This window comes from Ictalurus punctatus, chromosome 3, assembly GCF_001660625.3.
Source record: "Ictalurus punctatus breed USDA103 chromosome 3, Coco_2.0, whole genome shotgun sequence".
Lineage (NCBI taxonomy): Eukaryota > Metazoa > Chordata > Actinopteri > Siluriformes > Ictaluridae > Ictalurus > Ictalurus punctatus.
The window spans coordinates 35,495,262-35,505,484 of NC_030418.2; the positions used below are offsets into that span (position 1 = coordinate 35,495,262).

At 44.6% G+C, this 10,223-nt stretch overlaps 1 protein-coding gene across 3 annotated transcripts in view; it reads right to left on the reverse strand.

Moving 5' to 3' along the window:
• Positions 1–10,223, reverse strand: part of si:dkey-117m1.4 (uncharacterized) — a 31,578-nt gene that overhangs the window by 10,448 nt on the left and 10,907 nt on the right. For 2 of the 3 annotated variants that reach the window (XR_008396357.1, XM_047153632.2), the window contains exons 5-9: positions 9,514–9,582; positions 7,872–8,866; positions 6,936–7,750; positions 6,379–6,573; positions 4,847–5,128 (exon numbers count right to left, since the gene is read on the reverse strand). Coding sequence is in view for 2 of the 3 variants with exons in the window: in XM_047153632.2 (XP_047009588.1) it covers positions 4,878–5,128; positions 6,379–6,573; positions 6,936–7,750; positions 7,872–8,866; positions 9,514–9,582 (2,325 nt within the window). In the remaining variant the exon portion in view is untranslated. Of the gene's footprint in view, positions 1–2,002; positions 5,129–6,378; positions 6,574–6,935; positions 7,751–7,871; positions 8,867–9,513; positions 9,583–10,223 lie in introns of those variants that run through there. The other variant, XM_017463884.3, reaches the window with a different exon arrangement.

Consider the following 10,223-nt stretch of genomic DNA (forward strand, 5'->3'; position numbering starts at 1 on the left):
ATATTGGTCATCGCTATTCCATCTACGCTAATTAAGTCAACTAGCTAATGTGCTTCATGTTAAATCGCTCGCTAACGTTATGAGGTCCGTGGTGCTTTTTCGTATCCGACATTTAAGTCAGGAAACATAAACACGGATGTTCAGTGACGTCCCTGACTGATTAAGAATGAGTTTTGGTATCGACGAGTCGTAAAAAGTTGTCATCGATGCGTCCCTGATTTAATCTCAGTTTAGTTTCCTACACCGAATACGCCAGGTCTCCGCGAGTCTGAGGGCTAACGTGTTCTTCCTCCGAGACACAAGACGTCTTGCTTGTGTTACATCACACCACAGGGCAGCTCAACACCAACCGGCCTCGTTTATGACTGGGAGAGCGTTAGTAATGTCATTTCTTATCCGAAGCGCAGGAGAGTTAAAGCTCTCTTCGACTCCGAAAGCCTGTTGGGAACGTTGGGATTCTTGAGGAGTTTTTTTTCTTGGAAAATATTTTAAAAATGTAATAAAATGACAGACAAGCTGAAACAGTCTCAGGATAACCGTACAAAGCCGTGGAGAACGGTGACTATGAGGGGAACAGTTTGAGAAGCGCTCCCTCTAATACTACGGGATGTTGTAGATTAGTGTGTTAAAGACAAAGTCGTTGTTCTGCTTCACGTATGCAACAATTATGACGGTGAAACGAACGAAAGCTTTTTTTTGTTGGATAAAGCGGTCATAAAAGTGCGTCGTTTCCTCTACACAATCTCCATTTCCTTCGATACAAGTTCTCCCATTTCTGTCACAGGGGATTTGAACACACAACCTTCTAATCTGTAACTTAAAGCCCGATCAGCTGAGCCACAACGACTAGCTCGAGTAGACACCACTGTAAGTCATTATTTTTAAATCATTGACCAGATTGTGTTATTTTATACTATGTAGGATATTATAATACTTTACTGTAAATGTACCTGTAAAAACTCTTTGTAAAAAATAAAAAATAAAATCACAGTATTTTTTTCTACAGTACACTTAAAGGGTTTGATTTGACTTCCCCTCATAAACCAGTAATTCGGTCCCTGCAGGATTGGGCGAGTTTGCGATCGTAGAAATTCAAAATCAGACAAACGCCGCAACATTCAGAGGAGCTTTCAATTTCTCGAAATGACTGCAGGTTCACGTGCGTTGAACACGAGTACAGCTGAAAGCTCTCGTTCACAGACAAACATCACTGCGAAAGACCGTGCAAAACAATTTTGTGCGATTTCGCCAATTCAAGTCGTTTTCCGACAAAAAAAAAAAAAAAAAAAAAAGCACAAAAAACTCCATCACGCGTTTTGCAAAAAGTCTCAGCTTTTGGCTTCAACGGTCACAGAAATAACCTCAGTGAAATCCTGTACGGACCGGTAATTCAAAACGTGAGACTCGGGACATCGTCTCTCATCGCCTCTCTTTTTCAAACCCCAGCGTTAGGTAGACTGGTTTCACCCACACTTCCACGATCTGGACACGAGGAAAACATACCAACGTACAAAACTCCACGCAGGATCGAACTCTGGAGCTGTGAGGCGTCATTTTTAACGAACACATGAACTTTATTAATAAACCAAATCTCTCAGTTTCCTAACAGTGGGTTTCTGAGAGAACTGTAACTAAAGAATAAAAATATTTTTAAAAGTGATGATATATTTCACAAAGACAAAAGCCTAATTAAGTGACTTAAGACCATTTTTTAGGTTGAAGAGGTTCAGCTGATGATATGGTTCCAGTGGTTTACTAATTAAATTCTGTTTAAAGCGACGCTTCAGTAAAGTTGACGCTCTGAGATTACAGGTTCTGTATGAAGTTCCTTTAAACCCTCACACGTGGTTCTCCTGAGGCACCGCATAGAGCACAAACTGCACCACTAATAAAGGATTTATGAGGGTTGGCACGTCGGCGTCTCAGGAGTTCAACAGCACCACACAGTGGTCACGACGCGTAACTGCAACCACAGGAATAAATGAACACAGAAATAAATAAATTACGAATAAAAATGTTTTAATCATCACTTCAGACCAGTTTTAAAAAAAAACAAACAAACACCAAACAATCCATGTATTTACATTCATGTGTTCTTCTTTCATGTTTTGTTCCTCATATTTATATACATATATATTTACATACAATATTTACAGAAAGGTTCATGGGGGTGGGGTGGGGTGGGGGGGGTATAAGAAAAACAATAAAGACAATAACAACACCAATATGAGTCTTATTAATATTGTGAATGATTAATTATTAATAATACGGACAGTGTAACGTATATATTTATATAAATCTGTATGTACATGGCGAGTGGAGAACGAACTGAAGACGAGACGCGACACAAATAATATCCACTGTTAAATAATTTAAGTGTAAACTGAGGTGTTAAGTGTGGTTACAAGTTCCATATAAAAAAAAAAGTCTGAAGAGTAGAAACATCTCACACACACACACACACACACACACACACACACACACACACACACACACACACACACACACAGAAGTAAAGCTCATTTAATCAACCTCGTTAAGCAACAATTACACACCTACGCAACCCAGAACCCGCTCTTAAACGCTCTGTTAGAATGTCTCAGCTACTGCTCCAGTACCAGAACCTGCTGTAAACGTTCTGACGAAATATCCAAGCTACTGTTCTAGAACCGGTACTCTGTCAAATATCCTGTTAGAATGTCTGAGATATGATTCCGGAACGATGACCCACTTTAAACGTTCTGCCTCTGAAATATCCGAGCTACCATTCTAGAACCAACACCGGTTAAAACCACCTTTCGGAATGTCTGAGATCCTGCACTAGAACCAGAACCCACTCTAAACGTCCTGGCATAACTACTAAACTACTTGTCTAGAACCAGACCCTGCTCTAAGTATTCTGTTGAAATATCCAAGCTACTGTTCTAGAACCATCTAGGGATCTAGAATTCGACTCATTAAAATGTCTCAGTTTCTGATCTAGAACCAGAACCGATGCTGTGACTACTGTTGTATAATCAAGGACTCGAACTCTATCTGACGTCCTGACTGGTGAGCTGAAGGCTCTACAGCACTAACACCAACTGTTCTAAACATCCTATCAGAGGGTCTGGAAAATGTCCCAGCTACTGTTCTAGAACCCGAAAACAACAATGTTGTAAATGTTCTTTTTGAACTACTGTCCTAGAATCAAAACGGACTCCTTCATAAACATTTAAACTGCTGTTCTAGAACTAGAACCAACACTGTTCTAAACACACTGTTCAAATCATTAAGCTACTGCTACAGAATCCTAACCATCTAACACCCTACAGTGTCCGAGCTGACGTTCCATCCATCAGAAGGTCTGAGCTACCTTTCTAGACTGCTGTTCCAGAACTAGAACCAACACGGTTCTAAACACCCTGTTCAAACAGACTCTTTTCAGTTCTAGTGCCGTAACGATCGAACACTTTAAACGTCTGAGCGGACATTCCGTCCCATCAGAAGGTCCGAGCTAATGCAACGGGGTAACAGGAGAACCGACTCTGTTCCAACCATCAAGTTCCTAATCTTTGTGCTATCATTCTAGAACCTGAACTGACTCCATTCTGTCATAAAATCATCTAACATTCTAAAATGTCTGTGCTGATGCTCTGTCCCATCTATCTCTCTAGAAATAGAACCGACTCTAAACATCCCGTCAAATCTTTACGCTACGGTTCTAGAACCTAAACCGGCTCCGTCCTGTTCTAGAATCCTAAGAGTCGAACACTGGAAACGGAGCTGATCCGAGCTACTTTTCCAGACTCCGTTCTAATCGTCCCGTTATAAACTTCTGAGCGGTTAGAACCGCACGCTCAGACGCAGAACCAGCTGAAACGTGTTTGTGTGAAAATAGATCGAGTGTAGTGAAGAGCGAGCGTTCCCCCGTTATTTACTTCATGAAAGCCTTAAAAAAAGTAAGAAGACGTTGGTGTTTTTTTTTTTGTTGGGTTTTTTTCAGTCAAGCTTACAAAGACACTCCTGCACTCCTACAGCCTGGAGGAGAAAGCCGCGCGCGAGACGTCTGATTAATGAGATTAGATGACGGTTTTATCCTTCACTTTTCGTCTCTCCTTCCTTCTTTCGTGCATGGTTCAAAAGTGTCCACTTTAGAAGGAAACGTGAGAACAAAGCCGCTCTGATGATCTGATGAAGACCGACAGCACCACGCCGTGCCGCCCGGCTCTAAATACCCAAGATGCCAAGTATCAGATGACACTTTTCTTCCGAAGCATAATGCGTTTTGTTTAGGCGTCGCTCACGAAGGACAAGCAGCGCTAAAACTTTCAGACCGGTGAAATAAATAGTAGAAGCTGACCTTAGGGACAGCTAGAGACATTAGTGTTGTATTGTGCAGAAGGGCTGGGCGACATCGATACTGTGATATATGAACATCACGATACACTTGAGTATCGAGTACAGGGTGCACCGTCACACACCCCAACAAGTTCATCCTAGATCTTTTTTTTTTTTTTCACGAGGTCCAGAAATATCACAGTATTGACAGAATAAACGCATTTTCCATTTCGCCCTGATAAATGACCATGAGAAGGAGAAGAAACCCATCAGAAGAAGGATAATAATAATAATAATAATAATGATAATGATAATAATAAAACCTTTCCTGTTGCAATAGGACTCTTCTTCAATGTGCAGGATTGCTGACACTTCTAGTCTTCTAGTCTTCCTAACTAAAAATGTCTTGTGATTGTACACAAACAGGGTACACCTTCAAATCTGTACAGCTTTTGTCTGGTTTACAAAACAACAACAACAACAACAACATTCCTCACATTCCCTGCCTACCTCTGACTCCTCCTACCTCTCCCTAGCAGGCTTTGTGATTGGCTGCCTCAGCAGACGGACAGGGTGGGCGGGCTCTGTCTCTGCTGTGTTTTTTTCAGCAGTTGGATGCGGTTGTGGCAGTAGAACTTGATGGCTCTCCAGTCCCTGCGGTTGGTGACCAGGAGTGGACACTGCTCCAGACAGCGCTCGCAGTCTGCTTTAGCGGGGACGCGCAGCTCCATGATGTTCCGCACCAGGTGGGACTCCACCGCGGCCCGCTCTGCCTCGGACCACGGACGCTTCAGGACGCCGCGCTTGCCTGACGGACGGAGGAAGAGAAGGAGAAACGGATATAGAGTGTAGCGATGCAATGACAGGAGAGAAACGGAGGGCACAGACAAAGAGTGAAACATGGAGAATGAAGGGAAATGGAGAGAGCGTGAGAGAGAGAGAGAGTGAAAGAAGACAAAGAGACAAGGAGTGTAACAGTGAGAGAAAGAAATGAAGGAAGAAAAAGAGGGAGAGAGAGGGGGAATAAAGAAAACAGAAAGAGTGAAGCAGTAAGCAAGAGAGTAAGAATAAATAGAGGAAGTGAGAGATACAGAAAGAGAAATGAAGGAAGGAAATGAAGAAAAAAAAAGAAAAAGAAAGGAAGGAAGGAAGAAAAAAGAAAGATAGAAAGAAATTAAAGAAAGGAAGGAAGAAAGAAAAAAAGGATGGAAGTAAACGTAAGAAAGGAAATAAAGAAAGGATGGAAGAAAGAAAGAAAGGAATGGGAGAAGACAGAATACGTGAGAAAAACAGAGAGAAACAAAGGAAAAGGAAAAACAAAAATGAAAAAGAGAGAGAGAGAAATGGTAAAGAAGAGAGAAAGAGAAAAATAGAGGAAGGGAGAAAGATAAAGGAAGAAAGAGGAGAACAGACACAGGCAGAAAAAAGTTAATGAAAGGTAGAGAGAGCGACATATCGAAGGACAGACAGATAACGAGAGAAAGACAGGTGAGTCGCAGAGCAGTGAAACAGAGAGTTAGAGAAAGTAGAAGAGAGATAGAGGAGAAAGAGAGATGAAGGACAGCCAGATAGAGGATGTGTTAATCATTGGTCATTCGCAAACACCACAAACACAGAGAGGGAGCTGTTAGAAAATAATCTGCAGTACACACACACATACACACACACGCACACACACACACACACACACACACATACACACATACACACACATACACACATACACACACATACACACACGCGCACACACGCGCACACACACATACACACACGCGCACACACACATACACACACGCGCACACACACACACACACACACACACATACACACACATACACATACATACACATACACACACATACACACACATACACACACATACACACACATACACACACATACACACACATACACACACATACACACACACACGCGCGCACACGCGCGCACACACACACACACACACACACGCGCGCACACACATACACACGCGCACACACATACACACACACATACACACACACACATATACACACATATACACAAACACACACACACCTGGTTTGGGCTGTCCTGAACCCCTCTTGCGGTTGGGAGAGAAGGGAGAGCCGCTCATCTTCTTCAGACGAGGGGGTCTGGTGATGTTGCTGCTGGAGGACTTTTTAATCATGATGGTAGGAGACTCGCTCTTATCCTTCTCTTGCTCTCCATCTGATTCCTCCGACAACGAATCTGCAGAATTCCCTGACATCACTGCTCACACACACACACACACACACACGAACACAAACACAAACACAATTGCAAAGTTTAACCTTCAGTACAGTTAAATGATTCTGTAATTTTATTATATATTAATATTCCCAGATTCAATATAAGGAATATTCCAATAAAACAGAATAAAATGAAATGAAGAGAGAGAGAGAGAGAGAGAGAGAGAGAGAGAGAGAGAGAGAGAGAGAGAGAGTGAGAAAACACACTTGTAATGGCTTGGAATTATTCTTTAATATTTCTAAGAAAACTCGGGCCTTTGTGGATTTAATATAAACATATTGGGTTCTTTTCCCTTATTTTGTTCAGTGTGAGTAATCTCACACACACACACACACACTCACCATCCAGCTCTAAACAGATATGATGGAGACTCATTCCTCGGAACAGTACGCCGTCTCTCTCCCCGCACAGCACCACGCGCCCAATCAGTCCCATGAGCCCCGGATCCTGGCCGATAGCGGCGCAGCTCTGGGTCACATGGTACTCTTTCTGGAGGAAGTTCTCTAATCTCTGCTGTGCGGCTCCGCGCTGTCCATCCTCTTCTCCTTCGCTCAGCATCAGTAACTGAGTAAGGATGGCGACTTGTCTACGGACGCGTGTTTGCGTCAGCGCTCTCGGGTGGCGGGTCCCGCTGGATTTGGCCAGGTTTCGGAGCAGATCGGTACCTCGCAGAGGAGTGGCGGGAGAATGGTATGGCCGAGCGAACACAAACGGGTTCTGGGGATCCACCCCGACTCCTGCCCTAGTCTGTAAAAGAAGCTCCAGGCAATGTTCAGAGTGAGGGGGCAGAATCAGGGGCTGCACCCTTCCTCGTTTGCCCTGGACGCCCACTCGAGGGAGATGGGGAAGGACAAGTCTCTCAAAGGGGGAAAGGGAGGCTTCGAGGGGTGTAAGAGCGCTGGGGGACAACGGGGCAGAGGACTGAGGGGTGACCCGAGCATGGTACTCAGAGATGGTGAGTTTGGAGACCTCACACTCGCGGCGGCGGTTGTAGAGGATGAGAAGCGCCAGGCTGGAGTGGCAGAGCAGGCGCCAGGCTTCAGCTGACTGAGGGGAGCGTGAGAGAGAGATGAAAGCCGAGTGCTGCAGACGCCGCAGGTACAGGACCAGGGACGAGAGAGACGAGAGCAGGGGCAGCATGTGGGGACGGCGAGAACTGAAGGACAGGGAAAGAAGAGAGAGAATACAAAAAAGAGAGAAAGAAGATTTTCACTTAATATCTCTTTTTGTTAACCAGCCCCTTCGTCTTTAACTAGAAGAATTAATGAGATTTTTACCTGGACAGGTCACTCTTGTCCTCTGCACTGTCGTCATCATCTTCCTCTCCCTCTTCCTCGTTCTCGTCGTCCTCCTCCTCCACTTTAGTCTCGTCTTCCACCTGCTTCAACACCTCGACAAACTCCTCTTTCATCTTCTCCACCACCTCCAATTCTTCTTTCTCTTTCTTCTTGCGTCCTGCTTTCCTGGGCGGAGTCACCGGAGTGGGTGGGCTTCTCTTCAGCACCGACACAGGCACACCTCCTCCCCTTCTGGGTGGCGTAGTGGGTGGAGGAGGGGCGGGGCTTTTGCGAGGGGAGGGGCTTGTGAGAGCAGGGCTCTTTCTGGCTGGAGAGGCAGAAGGAGGAGGAGGAGGAGGGGGCGGAGACTGTTGTGCGGGTATAACGACGGCTTCTCTGTGGTTGCGATTGTGCCCTGAGGCAGAGGAAGAGGACGAGGAGGATGAAGGCAGAGAAGCATGGAGATGAGGCAAGTGGGCGGAGCCTTGCGATTTTAACATGGCTGCACGTACGTCTGGTTGGTGGACGTGGTGTTTGTCTAGATGGCGCAGGAGAGAGCGGTAATGGCGGCCGCAGTACACACAACACTGCTTGTGCATCATAGGGCTCATGCCTCTACCTGCGCTGACATTAACGGTGCTGCCCCCTACTCCGGCGGGGGCGGGGCATTTAAACACAGGCCTGGATGGTGCAGGAGGCTGAGGGGGACACAAGGGCAGGGAGTGGGGCAGAGGCTGTGACGGAGGTCGGCCCGGTGGCCGGTGAGGCGGGGGATGAGGCGGTTTCCTCTTAGAGTCGTTAGAGTTAGCATTAGCGTTAGCCGCGGCCGAAGAGGACAGTTTGCGATGCTTTTTGCGGCGACGGGGTGTCCGGCTGCGCGGCTCTGCATCGTCCGAATCGCTGAGCTCTGAGTGAGAGAGCTGAGAGGATTTAGGAGAGAGAGACCAGGATGGAGTGACATAATCTGAAACGGGACCAGACCCAGACTCCTCCTCCTAAACAGAATGAGAGACAGAGCGACAGAGAGAGAGCGACAGAGAGACAGAGAGAGAAAGAGAGAGAGTACACTTACATGTATAAAAAAAAAACTGAAGATAGAAATCAAAACATGACGGACACAAACGTAAAAGTGGCCTTTACGAAACAGTTATATTATACTGGGATCACGGACGGACAGAAGGAGGGGCGCAAATAAAGAAAATAAGAAACAGAAAAAGAGATTATGTGCATGTGTAGAGATTAAATGTCCTTCTGCCATCCTGACCCCACCCCTTTCCCCAACTACCCTGGTTACGCTATGCTATTAGCTGCTATTAGCTTTAGTTTCACAATCTAGAGAGTTCAAATGGAAGAAAACCTCAGATTTACTCTAGAGGAGGCATCTGTCCACTACCATCGCCATCTACCATCTCCGGGCCAAGTTCGGAGTAGAGTAAACTAGCTCAGGTATACTGTCTAACTCTATAAACTAGCTCAGGTATCCTGTATATAACCCCATATAATTATACAGTATTGATATTAAGACTTACCCTGTTCAAATACACTCCTTTGGTTTTATAAAGGTGTTAAAACAAGGAGTAATGAATAACGGCATTTCTGAGTGTTTTGATTGGTGTACGTTTAGCAGTGTCTAGAAGTTTACCTTCTTAATGTTCTTCTCGTTGTCAGGAGGTGGCTCGCTGGCTGCAGCAGGCACTGAGCTGGGTAAACTCTACAACACAAGGAGAACACACACGTCATGTGCTGATCAATCATTTACCTGCAATAATCACAGTAATCATAGTACACACACACACACACACACACACACACACACAGACTGACCACTAACCAGAATACATTTCGTAATGCTATTAAAGTGATTAGCAATTCCTTCATGTTTATGAATAATACCTTGGAGGTATAAAGGTTCTATATGTTAATGCTATAAATGTTATTTACAAGGCAGTGAATATACTCCATGTGACACACCAAATATTGCTTATATAAAATAAATGTAAAAGAATCGAATTTTACTGAGAAACATTATAGATCAGTAATAAATGCTATAAGAACGGTATTACTCCGAAGTCTTTATGTGTACAGACTGAAATCCATGGGCTGAAAGGGCTGGAACTTTACGCTGGTTTCCTGTGAAGTAAACAATCGTCACGTGCACAAACACGACTATTTATACATCCCGTATAATTCATTCCTGATATAATAACTATAGAATATAAGAATAAAACTGGCTTCCTGTTGTGCTTGTCCACTCGATTAACCTTTCAGAAGCTAGCTAGTTATCGAGATCGATTATGTACAAGGACGACGATTGCTGGGATTATTGATCTAGGTTTGATGTTTCCCCGTTCC